Raw genomic sequence first — 23,270 nt, 5'->3', positions numbered from 1 at the left:
GGTGTTTGTCATTGGTACTCTGCTTCCTGGGCTCCTTGGCCTTTTTGTTTATTTATTTATTTTTTCTGCTTCCTCAGGTCACTGACTTTCCTTTTAAAAACAATATGAAGTGGAAAGTAAACTGAATTTGAAGGCACAGTACCTATGTCCAAATTCTGACTTTTGCACTTACTAACTTAATTGTGTGTCTTTGGACAAGTCACTCAACCTCTCTGGGCCCTGAGTGTTCACATCTGTAAAATAAGCATATGGGACTAGATCTCCTTTAACGTCCTTCCTAGCTTTAGAGTCTTTGATCCTATTCTTAAGGTGGGAAGCCCACAGGCAAAGGACTGTTTTCCTTGCTATTTCCTCAGTCCCTTATTGCTGGATATGACCTCTCCTAAGGCACTTGCAGGTAGGTTTATGGTGTTAGCTGTCTCAGGACTCAATTTTTTTTTTTTTTTTGCAGGGCAATGGGGTTTAAGTGACTTGCCCAGGGTCACACAGCTAGTAAGTGTCTGAGGCTGGGTTTGAACTCAGGTCCTCCTGAATCCAAGGCTAGTGCCTTATCCATTGCGCCACCTAGCTGCCCCCAGGACTCTGTATTTTAACAGAGGACTTTGGAAATAATAATAGTAAAAAGTAGTAGTAGTAGTAGTTGTTCAGTCATTTCCAGTCTGTCCAACTCTTCATGACCACCCCCCCCCGCCCCCAGCTTTTTTGGTGTGTATATGGGAAGGTTTCTTGGCAAGATACTTGAGTGGTTTGCCATTTCCTTCTCCAGCTTGTTTTACAGATGAGGAAACTGAAGCAAACAAGGTAAAGTGACTTGCCCAGGGTCAGATAGCTAGTAAGTGTCAGAGGTCAGATTTGAACTCAGATCTTCCTGACTCCAGGCCTGATGCTCTATTCACTGTGCCACTTAACTTCTCCAAATCACATAGAGTGCCTCTCAAAGTACACCTCACTCTTCCTATTAAAAAAGGCAGGTACTGATCTTAATCCAGTATCAGAGCCCACCTTTACTGATCATTTTTCACCTCTTCCTCTCTATGCCCCATCACTTTTTCACAAGAAAGTACAATCACTTGTAACTTATTTTCTGTCCTAAGTTTGTGGTTTGCTTCCTATTTTTCCTTTCATTCTCTTCTTTTCATTTTCCTACCACTGTATGGAAAATGTTCTAGAATGAGCCACAGAAGGAGAAGGGAGTACTAGTGGGTGTATTTGACCTTTTCCAGAAGTTAGATGCTAAATTCCTGAGGAAATCAGTATTTGCTCTTTGTACAAAGATGAAGAGTATGATTGCTTTGTCTAAATATCTTTCTTGATTTTTCAAAGACCATTCAAAATAGTGAAAGGAAACCGGAAGCCTAGTTTATCCAGATATGTATATACACCTACATTTGAGGGATATGGATATATACAGGAGAGAGGTGCTAACAGTCTAAATGACTTCTAAATCTCTATGCCATACTGCTCCTCACCCAGGAAAGTTGCTTAATACACCCTGACTCTGATTCACTGTGCTGTTGATTTATTTTGTATATGTATTTGTATATACATTGCTTATAGATGCTCAACACATAGTAGTTGCTTAATAAATGCTTGTTGATCGATTGCTCAGAGATATGAATGCTCTGGAGGTTTACTCTGATAAAAGTGTTTCAGTGGTCATGTCCAGCACTGTCCTACAGGCTTTTACTCAGGTGGTCTACAAAATTTTTATTTCTCTTAAATAGCAATAATAATAGGTGAGCTTTCTCTAGCCCTTTGATTTACAAAACAGTGTAACTTTCCATAATTTCATTTTTGATACTGTCATTTTTATGTAAAGTATCAATATTTTGGGGGTTCTTTCCTCACACCCCACCCCTGTCACTGACCCACTGCTTCCGGTTTGGAAAATGACTCAGGAATTGTTGTTGTAAAGTTACTTGTGAATGTGTCAGGAAGTCTGGAATTCTGAGATGTAGGACATGGGGCTAGGCTATTTTCAAGCTTGATCACTGGCTTCTAATGATGTTTCTCCTAGAGTTGGTATCTAATCTTGGGCAGGCAACTGTTATTCTTGAGGGTCTCCATTTCTTTACTTGTCAAATGGAGTTCACATTTTGTACTGACCTTAGAGGAAGAAGAGTGGTAGTTTGGGGGCCAGTTGGGTGGCACAATGGATAGTGTTGGAACTGGAGTTAGCAACACCTGAGTTCTAATCCAGATGCAGACACTTACTAGCTGTGTGAACCTGGGAAATGACTTAGCTTCCTTCAGGCTCAGTTTCCTCATCTGTGGAACAGGAATAATAATTGCTCTACCTCATATGTTTGTTGGGAGGATCAAATGAGATAATAAGTGTAAAGTCTTTGCAGACCTTAAAATGGTAGATATTCACTATTGTTCTGGGTCTCATCATCTTCCTTGTCACTGTTGTTTATCCTTCATTCTCAAAGAGGACCATGACCTCTGGGTGATGTCATGACTTGCACTGAATTGGATCTGAGTGAGGGAAGGCTGAGCAGTCACCAACCTTGCTCTCTCCTCCAGAGACATCTGGGTCCAGTGGCAAGATATATATTAGGATGACTGCAAGAGGGCCCCAGATGTTTAAGGCAATTGGGGTTAAGTGACTTGCTCAGGGCTGCACAGCTAGTGTCTGAGGTGAGATTTGAATTTAGGTCTTTCCAATTTCAAGGCCAGTGCTTGATTCACTGAACCATCTAGCTGCCCTATGGTCTTGTCATTAACATGGAAGGAACGGCAGATTTTGGCTTGAAGACTTAATCTCAACCCAGAAAGTTCCTCCCTTGTTCTCCCTCAGCCTCTCTCCACCCTCCAAGTCTAAAGCTTGGTGAGGTTCTTTCTCCCACGATCTAGTCCCATAACCAAGATTTTCAAGCTCATGCCGATTATGCTGGTTGTGCTGGAGAAGTCTGTGTGTTAGGAGGAACTGGAGTGAGGCCACAGATTCATTTCACATGTATTATTTCTGCAGGAAACACAGTATAATTGAGGACAATTTTCCATCATGAATTGCATCATTAACTAACACAGAGAAAGAGAAATGCAGTAACTTTTCTTTTTTCTTCTGAAAAGCCGATGATCTGAAGAAAACATAAATGAAAATTTTAATGTCATTTTTCCAAGGATATTTGTTCAAAATCAGAAATGAAACACTTTTTACACTGTAATAAAAATTTTGTGTTTTAATACATTGCCATGCACATATGAAGTCAAATAATGCGGAATACAAAATTGTCAAGTATACAAAACAATGAAGCAGATTTCCAAGCCTGCTAGAGATCATGCCCACGGACACCAGAGAAGAAACAACAAACTTTGAGAATTTTCATTAAACTCAATTTAAAAAGAATGCCTGCCTCCCCATCAACTCTTCCTAAAGACATTTGAAAACAATTAGAAAAGCAAAAAAAAATAAAAATAAAAATAGACAGTGAATCAATGGGCATTTACATGTTGACAGCCACTTAAATATGGAAATAGACAGGTTAAAATCATGTGCAATTATTCTCATATTTGGGAAAAATAAGGTTTTCTGTACATTTTTGCCTCTGGGGTTCCCAGAGGAATGCAGTATATGCCCATAAGAAAGGCACTCGATGTTATCACTCTATTTGGATGTCTACAGAAACTTAGTGCTATGGTGTAAAGGGAGGAAACACAACTGTGGGTGAGGAAAAAAGAAAATGCCTGTATATCAAACCCTTCTCAGGAAGCTGATGCAGGTGCTGGCTTATGGGATACTTACAGAAGCTGTGAAAAAGGTCTATGACCTAGACAGGGCTATGGTGTTACAAAGTACACTTACTAAACCTAGCTGACAATGTGTGCTCCTGCACACAAGCACAGGCATGCAGTTTACCAAAGAGGGAGTGAGCAGTATTCACTGGTTTGCTTCTGATATTACAATAAGCCTTCCCTAGTCTGCAAATCAGGTCACATTGTGTGATCTTCTCTTCCTCTATCAGAACCCACACTACTAGACAGTGACTAATGGTCAGAATTCAGGACAGAATGATCTGGTTCCTTACCCTCCATTTGTCAGCTGCACACTTCCTCTTCTCTTCAGCAACACAGGGATTGAAAACCTATGCCTGTCTGAAAGCCAAACTCAAAGCTCTCTCCTTTGGCTGGCTAGCTCACTAGAGTGCTCAGTGAATTGGGAAATGGAGTCAGGATGACAGATGATTGCCTTGGTCTTTGGGATCCACAGGACAGTACGGATATCATTTGGCAAATGAGATAATTGTGGGTTATGCTGATCACTACTTTCTTTTCTGGTTTAAGCCTCAAAGGGTGGTGATGTGATCAAGATGGTAGGTGGGGATCACAAGGCATAAAGTAGGAGAACCAGGCATTGTGTTTCATGAAATTCTATCTTCATGGAGTTTCTGACCCAGATCACACTGTTGATAATACCTTATATTTTGATCACACTACATACAATATTCATATATTGTCTCATTTGGTCCTAATGAAAATGAAAACCCCACTAATTGGGAAGGGCAGGTCTCTTTCCTCTTCTCATGATGAGGATAGGGAGTCTAAGCTATTTGCCTAAGGTTTAACAATAAAAGATGGAGCTGGGATTGGACCCCTAGGTCTTTGGATCCCTAACTTGGTGTTCCTGGTTTCACAATATATTCTTTCCATTTCTCTTAGCTATGCTGTCCCCCCCACAAAGTTCTAAGAATAAACCTAAGCACAGAAACCACAATGGATGGATACTGTCTCTTCTCAGGTGCTCTTTATTGCTAATATGCAGCTTTACTATGAGAGCGATCTCTTCTAAAATTTTGTGTAAAGCTATTTAATATAGAGGCTAATGATATTAAGTAGTTGAACTAACTGGGAATTGCTTTAACATGTCTTCAGTTGCATGATTAGAGGTGCTAGGATGATTTTCAGCAGAATTCAATTCAATGAGACCTGGGCTCAGGTCTCACTTCAATGGAAGTGTAGTTCTTGAGAGAATTACAGTTGGGATGTGGGATGTGGCTCCAAGCCTGCACGAGTCAAGCTCCCAGCATTATTCAGCTCTCTGCAATGTTAGTTGCCTCCACTAGCCAAACCACGGCTGTGGCTCCTATAACCTTGTAAGGGCAGTTTTTTCTCTTGGTGGAGGAAGGGAGACTAGTAGTGGTGGAATCATCCAGAAACCCCAAGAGGTTTTTAAAATCTCCTAAGCATGAATTAAAGCAACTGGAACCCACTGCTTCTGGCTGGGCTTCCCGGTTAGGATTAATAGCAACTCCAAGAGGGTCAACCTCCAATCCTTTTTGGTTTAGGGTAAGAGTTGAATAAGAATGGAAAACCAAACCAAACCAAAACCCAAAGTGACAATGTTCGCTAAGGATCAATTTACATTCCTTTTGATGTCTCCACCCCTAAAACAGTTGCTTTTTAAAATATGAGCAGGAATTGAGCTATGTATTTCAAAACTACTTTCAGGCATGTTGAGAAAACCATTGAGGCCTTGCATTTAAATGCTTACTGCATGAGCTATGAAAGTGAAAATTGGCAAATACTACCCATGAGACTTCAGGAAGTCCAGAACATAGTTTTCTTTTTGTTTCAGTGTAAATTAAAAAAAAATCCAAATATTAATTGTGGCAAAGAATAATCACTGGGAGTTGATGTAAGTGTCCAGATCTCACTGACTACAGCAGCATATCACTTCTATAAAATTTAAATTAAACTGAAGTGGGATCTACAAGTGTGTGTGTGTGTGTGTGTGTGTATGTGCATGTGCGTGCACGCATGTCTTTCCTCACCAGTGCTAATGTCTTTAGCTGAAACAGGCTAACATCTTTGAAGGAGACAGAAGAAGGGAGGGGGCCAAACTATTTGAGAGAAGGGACAGGAGTGGAAAATGGATAGCCTGATAAGCTCAACCCATGAGCTTCCTGAGGCATCTCCTGTCCCAAACTAAGGTTATGTCACATAATTAGACTTTTATTTAGTCTCCTCAAGGAAATCAAGAAAGGTAGTTAAGTCACTCTAAAAATAAAATCTAAAGATTCTCTCCCCCCTTCCCCCCTCTTTCCATATACTGAAAAGAGATTTGTATTGTGATAGAAACCACTGGCTCAGCCCTTAAGCTTTGCTTCATTATGTTAAAGCCTAGGAAAACTGCTTGAAATCAGCAACTATTTCTTTTGATCCTAATGAGTGAAATTTTAAAAGGCTTAGAAATATGGAGGGGGGGGAGTTACTCTCTACAATTTGTTACTATTTCAATTAATTACCAATAACTAATGAAAATAAAAATGAACTGGTACCTCAACAGTAGTATACTATTTCATGACCAGTGAAATCCCATTTCAATCAAGTCTTTTACAAACCATCCCATCTTCTGCCTTACCTCAACCATTCTCATTCTCAAGTCATTTGGCAGTCATTCTCCTTGAGAGCAGGAGGATCGAATCCTGTAAGTACCTGAAGAGCACTTCCCTTTTAAGTTTCTCCCAAGTCACACTACTCATGTCTCAGAAGTTTTTGAGTCAAGGAGATGGTCATAGTAAAGACCCAGTAAGGGAGCAAACACATCATTCCTTCCAAACACCTGAATTAGAATCTCAGTGGAAACATCTACTTTGCACTAGTTATCAAGGGCTCCAGCAAGTTACAACTTTTGAAAAAAGCTGAGCATGAGGCTTGTAAAAGTCTCCCCTTACTTCCCTCTGGAGAATAAGGAGCATAAGAAAAATAATGGAGATGCTGTCCTCCCTTGCCTTCAGGCTGTTCTGGGGAGCCAGAGATAATGTTGTTTTGTAAAACTGAGTTCATGAAATTTCTGTGGTGACAGGAGGACATCTAGATGTGGCAGAGGTAAGGGGATTAAGAAAGTATGAGCTATCTGTACTTGAAATGTAGTTGAAACACTTCCTGGCCCTCTCCACTTTTATTAGGGTCCTTTGATTATGAGTAGGGATTGTTTCATTCTTTGTACTTGTATACCCAGAGCCTACTCTAGTGTCTAACTCTGGCTTAATAACTACTTGTTGATTGATTGATTCAAAGTCAAGTTCCAGAGATGGAAGCCAATGCACCACAATGGTGTGGTCATCAAGCTCCTCCCGCATCAAACTCAAGAAGCTGTTATTTATCTGGATGGGGGCAAAGAATGATGACTCCATGCATGTTTTTTTTTCTTTTTCTCTTTGAATTCTTTATCAAATAATTGAAACCTACCCACAGCACCATGAAAAAGAGAGAGAGAGAAGTAGAAAGAAAGGGGATGGGGTGGGAATATGCTGTGGGTTTGGGAAGGGGTGAATAAAAAGAGACTTTAGGGAATAAAGAAAATTTATGTCATTTTCAAAGATTAGATTTTTTTTTTAGATCTACAAAAGCTTTAAGTCTAGTTGTCAAGTAACAAAATTACTCTAAAGAATATAGAGGAAAACACTGTGCAGAATGAGCTTCCTAATGTACTTGGAAACAGGGGGATTATCAGAGCTGAAGAACTAACAGGGATCTTGCAAATTTCTCTTCTGTGAGACTTTATTGTTCTTCACCAAATCAATTATAATGACATTTGCAGACCAAAAAAAAAAAAAAAAGCAAAAAAAAAGCACTACTAGGTAATGGGGTGTGGGTGGGGAAGTCCATTAGAAGTTTTCCTCTTTGGCATATTTTCTCAAATAAGGTCGATATTCCTTGTCCTCCTGGATGTTAAAGCATATTTCAGTATTTGCTGGGAAACTAAAGAAGGTTGGATTGTATCAGTGGGTTAGTGAGTTAGAAATGTCTTTGCTGTGAAAACTCTACTGCATACTCATAATTGTCTAGTCTGTCCTTGTTGGCCTTTAGGAGAATTCTGAGATCCTTGTAGGACGTGTAGAGGGAATCTCTGAGGTCTGAGAACCCCAGGGTATTTTCATAAAATGATGCAACCTTTTAAATTTAAATTCTATTCCTTAGTGAAAGTTAGCTAATCTCCTCTCTTTCCCAAATCTCTTTTTGGCACCCTAGAGCTCCTAATAATTATTCATGCCTATTCATTCTCAAGACTATATTTTCCTCTAAGGTGGTGGGTGTGTGTCTGCTTGTTCATAGGAAGATATGGGGTAGGCTTTGAGAAAATAGAAAAGTGAATGTTTAAAGTTTTAAAGTATTTCAACAACATACTACTTTCACCCTGCCTCCCCTGCCCCATATTCTCCCCAAATTCTAACAAAGACCAATGTTCATTTCTCTCTGCCCCCCCCTCTCTCTCTCTCTCTCTCTGTCTGTCTCTCTGTCTCTGTCTCTTTCTTCTCCCTCTCCCTTTCTAAATTTCTTGGAAGGGTCACTCCACACATGATACTCAAGGAAGAATGCTTACCATTTAGGGGAGGATGCCATGATTAATCTATGCACGCTCAGCCCCTGTCCCCCTCCCCACACACACTCCTGCCACCAAAGAGACCCAAGGTAGGGCCATAGGTACATAGATTTGAAGCTGGAAGGGACTTTAGAGGCCATCTACTTCAACTCCCTTTTTTTACAGATGAGGCCCTGAGGCCCTTGAGAGGAAAAATAATTGCCCTAATGTCATCCAGGTGACAGAGGCAGGTTTTGAACCTAGGTCCTCTGTCTCCAAATTCAATGTTGCTTCCACTAGATCCATTTCACACTCAAAGCTGTCCTTGAATTTATAGTGCTATGCTTTCCAACCATCTCTGGGAATCACTGAAACAAAACAACTATCTGAAAAATAGTAGTTCAGCTATTTCAGTGAAGGATATGTGCCAGGCACTAATACATGTTTAGAAAAGCTATCTGGAGTCCTTCTCTTGGTTAACTGTCTTCTGACAAATGTCAACTCAACAGGACTCTAACGAGCCCTTTTGACTTGAAACAAGTTGGGAGACTTAAAAAAAAAAGCAAAAGAAGAAGGCTTGTTTATTTCCTTAATGGATTTATGGGCATTTATATTCTTGCACATTTTTTTTCCTTTGTTTATTCCAAGTAGCCACAATAAGACTTTAATCTGGGAAATGGACTTATCTCGATGTTCAGACTGCACTTCCTCAAAGCCAAAGGGTTAGACAATATGTCAATATCCTTTAATTTGTTCCATGAGACAGAAGCAAGTGACCAAATATGGTAGCTAGTAGACAGTTTTCTCAGGGATTCCAGGAGAGGCTCTATGGGCACCAGATTGCCACGATGTTTCCAGAACCTGGCAGGCGTTCTTTGAGAGGACTATGTGGAGTCCAAATCCTGTGCTTTATTGTTATATCCTACCCAACATATGGATATATATACCTGTATGGGTGGGATGGAGTGGGGCTGGGGAAAGGTGGTATGACTGGTATTTATCATAAGGACATGAAACACAGAATAGGAAGTAAGATGAAAACTGGGAATGGGAAGAGCTTGGAATAAGGCATGGATGGAATGGATGGATTTTTCTACCGAGTCTCACCATTGTGGCTGATGTACCATGGTGCCTTAGATTTGGTGGCTATTGATTGGACCACCATGTGCAAAGGACCAGAGGCATGGCAGGAATATTGGCTGTGCTCCCCAGAGGGGGAAAAATTGGGGTTGGAATTATACCAAGAATCAATAGGAAAAGCAGCAGGAGAAGGTAAAGCAGATTGAAGTGAATCAGTCCTACTTGCATGACTCAATGGTAACAGCTGGGGAAGAGGAATAGGGGTACTGTTAAAGGCCTGGAATTATAAGGGGCTGATCAGCCCAAGTTTGGTTACCCTAGAGTAAAGAATAAAGATTTCAAGTCAAGGGGGCAGCTAGGTGGCACAGTGGATAGAGTACTGGCCCTGGAGTCAGGAGTACCTGAGTTCAAATCCGGGCTCAGACACTTAATACTTACTAGCTGTATGACCCTGGGCAAGTCACTTAACCCCAATTGCCTCACTAAAAAACAAAACAAAAAAACCAACAAAAAAATTTCAAGTCAGCTTTTTTCGAAGCTACTCCAACAAGCCCCTTTTGGGCTGCATTGATACTTTCCTCTCTTGGCATTTATTTGGGGAATAGGTGGGGAATGATTAGGGTGGTACAGAAAGAGTCCCTACAGACTCTTGGGGATTATTCCTTAATAGGCTTTTTTCTCTAGCACTCTCTTGATAAACTTATGTTTATCCATCCTTCCCTCTGACTCACTGGTTTGCAAAGAATCTCCTTCCCCTTTTCTGGGAGGTTTCAAGAGAAGCACAATGAGCTCAAACCCTTTCAAAGACTTGGGAAGATGGTCAACTAGATGGAGCCTGTGGGTCTGAAGATACGGCTAAATGCTACACTTGGGGAAGAACCCAGTCAATTGCAAGTTATTACATGTGGTTTTAAAGAAGTCACTTTCTAGGCTTCATAAACGAGGCCCTGGGATGGTGAAGACCCCTGGAGATAAATTTTCCTGGCCTCGACTCAGGTTAAATAGTGGTGTTGGGTTTCAGAAAACAAATTTGGAACAATTAAGTAGGATTGGTCCATGTAGGCTCTGATACTCCAAGAAGGACTGAGGATAGAAAGCACTGGGTTTTGTTCAAATACAACTAAAAAATTCCCCCAAAATATTGAAGGTAAAATAGCAAAAAGAGAACTAACTGCGGATGCTTAGAAGTCATCTATGGGAAAAGAAATCCTAGTGGGGACTGACTCATTTCCTTCTTGTGGGATACAGTTTGGCCATTTGCTTTGTATTTTTTGCCTTAGAAGGTTCTACCTATGATGCTATGAGTCTGTTAGGCTCATAACATGTCACAAAACACGTTTATATTTTATTCAGGATATAATATTGAGAACATTTCCACCGAGATCACAAAACTATGACTCTTTTCATAACATTTTGTAGCAAGCAAGAGCCATGATATGACCAAATTCTCTTGACTTCACTACTCACTAAGCCAAGGTTGCTGATGAAAATAGAATCTGTCTCCTTGTTTTCAAGATCTCTGCTTCTATTGATTAGAAGAAAGCTGATAGCGGCACAATGGAAAAATAAGGATGTTTATATTTGTGGGCAATATGAGGGCATCTAGGTATAAGAAAATCATAGGTAATGTCTTATAATCACCATGGTCCATCTCTTACCCTCATGCTCATCTCTTCCTGGCTTGAATCAAGACAGTTGTTCAATAACATGTTATGAGATGAAATCTAACAGTACCACAACCATATTTACACCCAGATACCACAAACCACGAAGGATATGTAAATAGTGGAGTTTGTCTTGGACAATTTCAGCCTAAAGATAGAACAAGATTTTGGGGAAAAAAAGAAAAAAAAAACACCTTGAGTTTTTTTTTTCTTCACATATACAGAACGTGCTAATTCTTCTGTGTAGAGCTCACCTATAAAGTGCTTAATAGTTGAACGGAATACCTTTAGACGGCATAACTAACAGATACGAGACATGTTTACATTCCTATCGGGGGTGTAATATTGTGAACATTTCCACTGAGATTGCAGAACTGTTGTAATGGTTCCTAAAACATCATGCCATCTGCATACATAATAAAAGAATCCAGTAGTTGCCATGCTAAAATGGGACTTCTAGTGAAGGGCACAGAGAGTTCCCCAAAGGGAACTCAAGTTATGCACAGTGATGGAGACTGGAAGCAATTTCCCAGCTAATGGTCTGTCAATGACCACTTGGAACAAATTAGCACTGGAGATGATGTGCCACATTTTAAATCCATGGCAAACCAGGATTTTCCCAAACCCATCATCTTGACTGAGTGGTTGGAGCTCAGTTAATCTTTCAATTCTCCAAGGTCGTCTTGTGGCACTGCTGTTTTTCGACTTTTCATGAGGGAGAGGCCACTTTCATATCAACTGGCAGGACAGCAGCTTTAGAGGCTAATCATGATTATGGAGAACCCTCTGTTGAGGCTGTAAAAGAAATGAAAGAACAAAAATCAGGAAAGTCATTTACTTCACCTGGTATAAACCTGCACATTTCCAGCATGTAAAATATTGTTGTTCTCCTGTTCAAACACAGGTGCCTTGAGCCCCAAGTGAAGGCAGCTCAATGCTAGAATGGGAGCTCTGACAGAGGCTGTCTACAAAATCTTCCCCGGAGAGACATAAGAACAGGGGGGATACCCATCTTACTGAGGGGATGGAGGCTGCCCTCCCTGGAAGCAGGGGGATGGACTAGCTCAACCCTGTGAGTCACATCCGATCCTGTGATTCTTTCCATTAATAAATCTATTGGAAGGAGATCAGATTGGGGCAAGAGGTGCAGATGTGTTTCTGTGCACAGTTTAATTGGGTGTTCCTACCAGAGGGCAGATACTGTCATTCAGAGGAAAACCCTCCAGAGATACAGACAAGTAGAAGAAAAGAAGCCTCCTGACAGAGCTCGTCAGCTTGCCCTGATAGTCATTGCTACTTTGGTTATCAATCATTTTAGTCATACAACATGTAACTTTTAATTCATTTTTTAAAGCACCTATTTGATACCTTTTGTTTTTAGACCCCTGTCATTTATGAACTTTCCTCACTAAAGCCCAACAGAATTCTCTGAAACAAACCATAACAGAAACAACCATAAAGTGGCAACATCTGCTGGTGAATGCCACATTCTGTCCTTGTACTCCCCTACCTGCCTCGCTGAGAGGAAGGAAGGTGTAATTGTCTTTTCTCTTGGACCACAAAAATCTTCCCAGTTACTTCTGCTTCCTTTTAGTGTGCTTTTCATTTAAATTGTGTTGTCATTGTGCATACTGTTCTCCTGTTTTCACTTTGTATCAGCTCATACGCATCTTTTTTTTTTGTTTCTCTGATTCCTTAGCAATCGATCAATAAACGTTTATGAAGCACCTACTATGTACCAGGCACTGTGCTAAGTGCTGAGGATATAAAGAGACAAAAGACAGTCCCTTCCCTCAGGGAGCTTACAATTTAATGGGGAAGACAGAGTGCAAACACATGTATGCATAGCCAGCTTAATGTAGGATAAATAGGAACAGTTAAGAGAGGGAAGGCATTAGAATTATGAGGGGTTGCTGAAGCCTTCAAGTAAAAGATGGAATTTTAGTTGGGACTTAAAGGAAGCCAGGGTGGTCAGTAGGCAAAATGGAGGAGAGATACCATTGTAGGCATGGTGGACAGCCAGAGAAAATGCTTAGAGCTGAGAGATGGAGGATCTTGTTTGAGGAATAGCTAGGACAGTGTCACTGGATCTCAGAGTATGTGCAGGGGAGTAAGGTATAAGAAAACTGGAAAGGTAGGAGGGACTAGCTTATGAAAGGGCTTTGAATGCCAGACAGAGCATTTTTGTATTTGATCACAGATTAGGAAATACTGGAGTTTATTGAGAAGAGACATGATCAGACCTGTACTTTAGGAAATTCTCTAGCAGCTGAATGGAAGATGGAATGGAATGGGGGAGACTTGAGGCAGGCAGACTCATGAAAAGGCTACTGTAATAATCTAGGCATGTGTTGATGAGGGCCTGTACCAGGGAGGTAGCAATGTCAGAGAGAAGGGGGGCATATTCAAGAGATGTAGCAAGGTGACATTGACAGGCCTTGGCAATAGCTTGAATATGGGGGATGAGAGATAGTGAGGAATCCAGGATGACTCTTGGGTTGAGAGTCGAGGGGACTAGAAGGATGGTGTTACCTTCGACAGTAATAGGGAAGATAGGAGAGGGGAAGGGTTTAGAGGGAAAGACAACGAATTCCATTTTGGTCATATTGAGTTTAGGATGTCTATCAGACATCTAATTTTAAATGTCTGAAAGGAAGTTGGAGATAAGAGATGGAGGTGAGCCGAAAGTTTGGGGCAGGATTCGAGGTAGGTAGATTGGAGAGTCTTCAGCATAGACAGTGATTAAATCCAATCATTGTTTATTTCTGTCCACTAATATTTCATTAATGCATCAATTACAGTTTGTCCTACTACTTCCAAATTAATGGGCACCTACTTTGTTTTTGGTTCTTTGCTACCACGAATAGTGCTGTCATGACTATTCTGGTAGATATGTGGCAACCCTCTCTTTCTGCTTTTGACCTTCTTGGGGCACATGCCGATAGTAAAATGATCACTTTTTATTCTTAACAAAGGGAAGGGATTCCATGCTTCTATTTGGGTGGCATTTCTTAGAATTCTTGGTTTTTCTTTATGATTAGTCAGATTGATCATCAATTGCATGCTTAGACTTAGGCTACACATTCTGGGGGTGACAGAAAAAAACCCAAAATAAAACCCAAGACATAATATAATCTCTGTCCTTGAGAAACAGTTGAAAAATCAAGACTCACACAAGACATAAGAAAAGCACAATTTAAAACAATATACACGGGCAGCTAGGTGGCACTGTGGATAAAGCACCAGCCCTGGATTCAGGAGGACTCGAGTTCAAATCTGGCCTCAGACACTTGATGCTTACTAGCTGTGTGACCCTGGGCAAGTCACTTAACCCTCATTGCCCTGCACCAAATAATAATAATAATAATAAAAATAAAACAATATTACAACATCTTTATTCCCAGCAATAAATAAAAAGACCTTGTACAAAGACTATGCTTAACAAACTCTTTTTAAAAAATGAATCAAACTGTGGCTGTCTAGGACCCTCAGGATGTGTTTTCATAAATAGTATAGTTTTCTGGATGGTTAAGGATTCACCTTCTCAAAGCAAAATAACTCGTAGAATTTTAACCATCTTTGTATTGAAATGTTTCTAAACAACACATCATTTAAACTCTTCCCAATGACTCTGGAACATCATGCTGTGTTTTGTTGTGTTTTGTGTGTGTTGCACAATGCTGGAAGAGTGGTTCTGTTAGATGAGGTGGCTGAAAGTAGAAATGAATCTCCTAAAGTCACAGTAACATCTTTGCACTGGGCTGTGGCAGAGTGTCCTGGGTCTTCCTGGGTCCTGTGGAAATTTGGCAAATTGTGGGGATGGAGAACCTATTCAGCTGCTGATTGGGCCATGGAGCATTCAACACCCCTAGTCAGCTGTTTGGTTCTTGGAAACAGAATCCTGTCTGTGGTATCAGAAGTTCCCTTCAGGATGAGGTGCTGGCCAGTCATCCTGACATAACTGGCCCTATGACTGAGACTTCTTAGGGGATGGACTACATGGAAACAGCTCATGCTGAAAAAAGGTTAACTGGGGTTTTCTCTAAAAGAGGTATCATGAAAGAACTGGAAATTAAGGGGATGCCTATTAACTGGGCAATAGCTGAGCAAGTTGTGGTATATGATTCTGATGTGTGATATAAGAAATGATGAACAGAATTGTATCAGAAAAACTTGGGAAGACCTATATGAACTAATGCAGAATGAAGCAAGCAGGACCAGGAGAACACAGTAACAGCAATAACAGTGATTACTTGTGAAAGACTTAGTTCCAAAGGATCCATGATGAAAAATGCTATACCCCTCCAAAGAGAGAGAACTGATGAACTAAGTGCAGACTGAAGCACACTTTAAAAAATTTTCTTTATTTTTCTTGCTTTAAAAAAACATAACATGGATAACATGGAAATATGTTTTACGTGACTACATATATATAACTGATATTTTATTGTTTGCCTTCTTAATGGGTGGGGGAAGGAAAGAATTTGTAACTCAAAAATTTTAAAAATGGATGTTAATAAATTTAAAAAAGAAATATGTGTATATATGTATATGTGTATATATATGTGTGTGTGCGTGTGTATATATGCATATATATGTATATATAAAAGGCATCATGTCATTGTGTAATACTATCACCTTACTGGTTTAAGGATTTGAGGGATCATTTGTAACATCATTTCTTGTCTAGGCTAGTTTTTAAAAATTAAAGAAAATGTTAGGAAGGATCAAATCTTCTTTTCATATTACCTGAACCCAACCAAGGCACACTTGGCAATGTGTTAAGTACTTTTTTCTCTGTGGTCCATTGCAGAGCATTTCTCCTTAGGTTTTGATGAGCCCCCCCCCCCCAGGCACTCGGATGATCATCATACCAATGGACCAGTTGGGTCTTGCTAGTCTACTTTATGGAGCTGAATAGCTAGAGAGCTTTTCTGCCTTACATATGACAGGTCCATAATAGAAGAACCCAAAAGGAGCTTACTAGATAGCAACAGTAATGATTCAGAACTTCTAATGGCTTCTTTCCACAGTCAGACAGTAATACTTTGTCACAAGGGAGGCCTTATTCCTACAATGATGCAATAGGTGGGTACCCTTTTGCTATAATTTCAGGAGGATTCCTTCCATTTCTCAAATTTCTTCCCATCTGTTTTTTTTTTTTTTTTTTGGCGGGGCAATGAGGGTTAAGTGACTTGCTCAGGGTCACACAGCTAGTAAGTGTCAAGTGTCTGAGGTCAGATTTGAACTCAGGTCCTCTTGACCCCAGGGCCGGTGTTTTATCTACTGCACCACCTAGCTGCCCCCTTCACCCTTAAGTTTTTGCCAAACTGGCCCACTTGTTTCTTGTAGGTGATATTTCTATCTTCAGTCTTTGTGTCTTTCCACAGTCTATCTGTTCCCAGTGGCTAGAATGCTCTTCTTTCTTACCTTCACCCTTAGAATCCCTAGTTTCCTTCAAGGCTCAGCTGAAATATCACCTCCTCCATGAGAGGCCTTTCTCAATTTCGCCAGTTGTTATTACTCTCTCCAGAAAATGACTTTGTATTTAGAAAGAAGTATCTCAAATCTAAACTCAGGTACATATGAGCTGTGTGACCCTGGTCAAGTCATTTAACATCCATTTGCCTCAGTTTCCTCATCTGTAAAATGGGGATAATAATAATACTTATCACCCAGGGTTGTTGTGAGGATCAAATGAGATAATTGTAAGGCACTTAGCATAGTGCATGGCATATGTTAAGTACCATATTAATGTTAGCTATCATCATGAACTTCTGATACCACAGATAGGATTCTGTTTCTAAGAACAAACAGCTGGCTTGGGGTGGGAGTGGGGATAGGAATGTGGGTGCAGGAAGCTGACCATTCAATGACCCAATCATCATCACCATCACCATCATCATCGTCAGGGATTCATGGACCTCTCTGGCTATCTGGTGAAGCCTAAGGTATGCTTGAGATGATGTTTTTAAATGTATAAAACAAAATATGTAAGGTTACAAAGAAAATCAGGCATAGTGAAATAGTTGTAAATATATATATATATATATATACATATATATATATGTATATATATATATTTTTAAAGTTTGTGATGCCAAGTTAAGAACTTCTGCAATGAAATACAAAGCAAGTGCTGATTTGCATTTTTAGAGGGAGCCCCAATGATCAGGTTCTCTCTATACTGATTAAATTATTAAAAACCAAACGAACAAACAACCACCACCACCACCACCAAATAACTTTTTACATACTTTATATTTACTTATCTGTCATTTCCCCTAATAAAATGCCAGGTCCTTGAAAAAAAGGGCTGTTTCATTTTTGATTTTGTGTCCCCAAAGCCTTGCATAGCATTCAACATGTAAAGTACACTTAAGAACTGCTTTTTGGGCTGTTCCTCTGATAATATTGGTATGGAAAACTCTCAATGAGGAAATGCCCTTCCATCAACCCAGACCTACACATTATCTGCCCTTGGCACTGTGTCGGCTTAAGGGATTTGCCCAGGATTACACAGTCAGCATGTGTCAGAGACAGAAACTTGAATTTAGGTCCTTTTGACCTGGAAGCCAGATCACTATCTGCTCTACCATGTGCTGAGTATTTTCAACTCAAGAAACATGTTTCCTGAGTTGAAAATACTCGGTTCTTCTTCCTGGCTTTTATGTAACCATGAGTTCTTCAGATTTTTTTCTTTTTTTTTAATTAATAAAGTATTTTATTTTTTTCCCGTTACATGTAAAGATAGTTCTCAACTTTTGTTTATACAAGCTTTCCAATTTCAGATTTTTCTCCCTCCCTCCCCTCCCTCCCCCCCTCCCCTAGACAGCAGGTAATCTGATATAGGTTTTATATATATATATATATATATATATATGTATGTATGTATGTATATGTATATATATACATACATATAATAACATTAATCCTATTTCTGCATTAGTCATGTTATAAGAGAAAAATCAGAGCAATGATGAAAATCCTCAAAATAGACAAAACAATAGCACCAAAAACAAAAGAAATAGTATGGTTCATTTAGCATCTATACTCCACAGTTCTTTTTTTTTTTTTCTTGGATTTGGAGATCCTCTTCTAACATGAGTTCCCTGGAACTCTTCTGTACCATTGCATTGGTGAGAAGAATATAGTCCATCACAGTAGATCAACACTCAGTGTTGATGATACTGTGTACAATGTTCTTCTGGTTCTGCTCATCTCACTCATCATCAGCCCATGCAAGACCCTCCAGGTTTCTCTGAACTCCTCCTGCTCATCATTTCTTACAGCACAATAGTATTCCCAGATTTTTTTCTTATAGAAAATTTTAAATTTTTGTTCCAATGAACAAAAAATTAATTTCTCTCTGTTCTCACTTCATGGGAGGAAGGGATGTTAGAGAAAAACAAAACCTTTGTAGCAATTCTGTATTGACAAGTAAAATAAATTCCTACATGTGCTGTGTGACTTTGAGTTCTTATAGGCTGTGTCAGTTCTGTCAGTCATGGGTGGTGCAGAGGATAGAGTGCCCAGTCTAGAGTCAGGAAGACAAGTTCAAATCCTGCCTCAGACACTTGCCAGCTGTGTGACCCTGGGCAAGTCATTTAACCTTGTTTGCTTCTGTTTCCTCATCTGTAAAATGAGCTGGAGAAGGAAGTGACAAACCACTCCAGTATCTCTTCCAAGAAAAACCCGACGGAGTCACAGAGAGTCTGCATGTTATTTACAATGGGCCCAGCACTGAAGGGAGTTTGGATAAGGCTAGAAGAAGAGGTGCCCTAAGTATCCCCTGGGAGATCAGAGGGGGAACAACTTCCACAGATTCGAGGAGAAATCTATATTTAGGGATAAAGCTTGACTGCTACAAGAATAGCAAGAGCACCAAATTAACACCCAGGTGCTTTATAAATGTTTGTTGAATAGCATGAAGGGATCCATTCTCCACATTTATCTCTGCTTTCATTATGTTTTGTTCTAAAAGCTGCTTAATTCTGGCTCCTTGGCCTTGTTATAGGTGGATGTATTCATTTTATCACATGTGGGAGAAGAATATTTTGATGGAATTGCAGCAGGCAGTTATTGACGACCAGTTACTCTGAATGTAGATGATTCCCTCAGAAACAGCTCTTGGCCCACTTGAATATGAAAATCTTTTTGTTTCAGTTTTTTGGTATAAACACTGTCCAAATAGCCTCCATACTATATGGAGACTGGAGGTGCAGAGGTTTTTTTTTGGTGAGGCAATTGGGGTTAAGTGACTTGCCCAGGGTCACACAGCCAGTAAGGGTCAAGTGTCTGAGGCTGGATTTGAACTCAGGTCCTCCTGAATCCAGGACCAGTGCTCTATCCACTGCGCCACCTAGCTGCCCTGTTCAGTTTTTTGTTTTTTGTTTTTTATAAGGAGAACCCAGCATTTCTGGCTATTCCTTGCATGGATTCAATCACTCCTATCACCAGTCCAATGCTTCCATTGATGAGTATTTTGATTTTTTTGCCTTGGCTTGATAAGTACGTATGGAGTTTTGATTTGTTTTGTTTGTCCTTTTCAGTTTTAGGCACTGGTAGTAGAGTTTCTGGACCTGGGAGCAAGAGCTGTGGCTACCATGGGGGCAGGATTCTATACTTGATGTCGTTGCCAGCACCTCATGGAAGTTCTGAGAAGCCAGGGTGCTGGCACTCATCAGGTTCTCTGGAACTTTGTGGGACTGTTATGTAGGACTTGAATCAAGATGTGAATCTAATCACCCTTCATTCCTCTGACACTGATGTGGTGTAAGGGGAGGATCATGTTCCCCAGGTGTTGGATGTGTGTGTGTGTGTGTGTGTGTGTGTGTGTGTGTGTGCGCGTGTGTGCATGTGCGCATGCGCACACTTGTATGTTCTTGCTATTGTTGTCCAATCATTTCAGTTCTGTCTGACTCTTTGTGACCCCATTTTGGGGTTTTCTTGGCAAAGATACTATAGTGGTTTGCTGTTTCCTTTTACAGATGAGGCAAACTGGGTGAAGTGACTCGCTTAGGATCACACAACTAGTAAGTAGCTGAGGTCAGATTTGAACTCATGAAGATGAAGCTTCCTGATTCCAAGGCCAGTACTCTATCCACTGCATCATTTAGCTGCATTTGAGGCAAATATTCCTTTGTAAAAGCCACTCTGACTATCACATGATTAAATGGAATTGGGATTTAGAAAACCCTCTAAAATTGAGGAAACACAATTATTGGGGGGTTTGAGTCAATGGCTGAGAATAGATGCATCTCCATTTAAGGGGACTAGAGACCCCTGGAGGAGAGGTGAAATGTTAACAGGCCTGGCCTCCAGAAAATGTGGGCAAAGTGGGCCAGAGTAAGCAGCGTTACATATGGATTTAAAAATGTTATTCTGAAGAGGGCTCCCATAATAAATAATGATAAGTAATGTAACGATTGGAATGACGCCACCTGCTGGAGACTTACTGTAGAAGAGTTCCACCCATGAAGCGAAGGTCTTTGAGGGCAAGACCAGGAGTCTTTTCTTTGGAAAAGGAAGTGACGCGGGCTAGTGGGAGGAGGAAGGAAGAGACTGGCGCTCAGTCTCGCTCTCTTTTTTTTTTTTGGACTCTGGTGGAGAGCGGAGCTAGAAATGTGCTCTCCCTTTAATAGATAGGAATCTAGGCCTTTCTCTCTCTTTACCAAAATTCTTATTCTCCTTAATAAATGCTTAAAAGTCTAACTCTTGCTAAAGCTTATGATTTATTGGCGACCACTCATTAGATATTTTAGACAGTTTAGCTAGAATTTTAGCCCTTAACAGTAAGTAGCACTTGTATATGCAGAGTTCTTTATGTAGCTCAGTTGGTCCAGAGGTTTCCATCATCTTTACCAGAATGTAAAGGGTCCATGGTGCAAAAAAAAAAGGTTAAGCACTCCTGTTCTGAATAATGTAATTTGAGGGAACCCCAAACAGAAAGCAGAATTCTTGGAGGCCAGGTGTTTCCTTCAACAGATCATTTTCCTGAAGCCTCCATGGACTCAACACTTCGGCCAATCTGTACCCTTCTCCTCTGGACCTGCCCTGGGCTCTCCCTCCTTCATGCCTTTGTTTTTGTTAGAACTGTCTTCTACTATATGAACTGAATTTTTGCCCCCTTGATTCTGCTTGTACCCCAAAGCCTTTCTTGATCCCCCAGGTAGCTAACGATCTTCCAATCTGAATCTCACAAAGCACTTTTGGGAAGTAGCTTTGTAGTACATCCATTGTTTTTACTACTACTACTACTACTACTACTACTACTACTACTACTACTACTACTACTACTACTACTACTACTACCACTACGACAATGAAGACGATGACAACAATGTTGACAATGGCTCTTACTGCTGTTGCTGCTGCTGCTCCTACTACTTCTACCACGACCAACTCATATTATATGGTGATAGAAGTAATTTCCCTACAATAACACAGGGAAGCAGGCAGTGACATTGTATTCCTCTCAGTTTGCTGAGGAGGAAACTGGGAGTCAAAGGAGTTACAAGACCTGTCTCAGGGTTATTTAACTTGTAAACTGGTACGTAGAGTCAGGATTGAAACCCAGGTCTCTCGACGTTAAATCAAGTGTTCTTTCTGTTAGAAGGACTATAAGACCCACTGGGCAGCTAGGTGGTGCAGTGGATGGAATGCTTGGTCTGAAGCTAGGAGGACTCATCTTCCCAAATTCAAATGTGGTCTCAGATATGCACTAGCTGTATTACCCTGGGCAAGTCACTTTACCCTGTTGGCCTCAGTTTCCTCATCTGTAAGAAATGAGCTAGAGAAGGAAATGGCAAACCATTCCTGTATCTTTGCCAAGAAAACCCCAAACAGTGTCATAAAGAGTCAGACATTTCTGAAAAATGATTGAACAACAAAATAAGATCCACAGAGACAGGGATCCAGTCTTTTATATATTAACCCTTCTGTGTTCCAGGTAACTTTCAGAGACTATAAACAACAATGGAGGCTACAAAGAGTCTTCCTTATTCTAGGAAGTTCCTTACTGGGAACTCCCTTTATTTACGAAATCACTGGTCCAATATATATTGTTTGAACTGTGAGGAGCAAAAAGAATGCATTTTGACACCTGTGCAATTTAGGGACTTAGAAAATTACCTGGAGGCACTGACAGGTTAAATGACGTGCCCAGGGTCACACAGCCAGGCTGTGTCAAAGATCATACTTGAACCCAGATATCCATAAATCTATATCTATGTTTATAAACCGATTTCTTTTCCCTCGTCCCCAACATTTACATAAAACACATTTAATAAATATTTGTGAAGTCAACAAAATGTTAGCCACAGTAACATCAAGAGTAATCGCTATTGGGGCAGCTAGGTGGCACAGTGGATAGAGCACCAGCCCTGGATTCAGGAGGACCTGAATTCAAATCAGGCCTCAGACACTTAACACTTATTAGCTGTGTGACCCTGTGCAAGTCACTTAACCCCAATTGCCTCACCAAAAAAAAAAAAAAAAAGAGTCATTGCTATCTCTGGGCTTCTCCAGATAATACAGGCAGACCTCATTTTACTGAGCTTTGCTTTATTGTGCTTCACAATCAGATCATTGCATTTTTTTTAAAACAAAAAAATGGAAGGTTTGTGGCAACTTTGCTTCAAAGAAGTCCCCAGGTACCATTTCCCCAGCAGCACAGGCTTACATCATCGCTCTGTGTCTCATTTTGCTAATTCTCGCAATATTTCAAACTTTTTCATTACTCTGATATCTGTTATGGTGATCTGTGATCAGTGATCTTTGAAGTTACTATTGTAATTGTTTTGGGGCTCCATGAACTCTGCCCAAAAAAGATGGCAAATGTAATCTATAAATGTTGTATGTGTTCTGACTGCTCCATCGAATGAGCAGCTCTCCCCACTCCCCTCTTCTTGGCCTCTTTATCCCCGAGACACAATATTATTAAAGAATATTACATAAACTGATAAAGCAGCAATGGGGTTTGAGAGGATGGACTCCAATTCTGAAAGAAGGTCTACTGTGGGTAAAATGCTATCAAACAGCATGGCATGCTACAAGAAATCTTTCATGAAAGGAAGAGTCAATTGATGAGCAAACTTCATGGTTGTCTGATTTTTAGAAATTCCCACAGCCATCCCAGCCTTCTGCAGCATCCATCCTGATAGATCAGCAGCCATTCACGTTGAGGTAAGACCCTCCCCCAGCAAAAAGAATAGACT

The 23,270-nt window shown here is 40.4% G+C and overlaps 1 protein-coding gene across 1 annotated transcript in view; it reads right to left on the bottom strand.

The window, feature by feature from the left end:
* Positions 1–2,947: 2,947 nt before the first annotated feature.
* The window catches only part of SAMD12 (sterile alpha motif domain containing 12), a 556,372-nt gene continuing 536,049 nt past the window's right edge, over positions 2,948–23,270 (bottom strand). Inside the window, exon 5 of the mRNA XM_044005137.1 lies at positions 2,948–11,847. Within this exon, the coding sequence (XP_043861072.1) occupies positions 11,825–11,847 (23 nt within the window). The 3' untranslated portion in view covers positions 2,948–11,824. The remainder of the gene's footprint in view (positions 11,848–23,270) is intronic.

The sequence above is a fragment of the Dromiciops gliroides genome, chromosome 1 (assembly GCF_019393635.1).
Source record: "Dromiciops gliroides isolate mDroGli1 chromosome 1, mDroGli1.pri, whole genome shotgun sequence".
In the NCBI taxonomy this organism is placed as follows: Eukaryota; Metazoa; Chordata; class Mammalia; order Microbiotheria; family Microbiotheriidae; genus Dromiciops; species Dromiciops gliroides.
The sequence above is the reverse complement of the archived record's forward strand: the minus strand, read 5'-3'. Positions and strand labels throughout refer to the sequence as shown.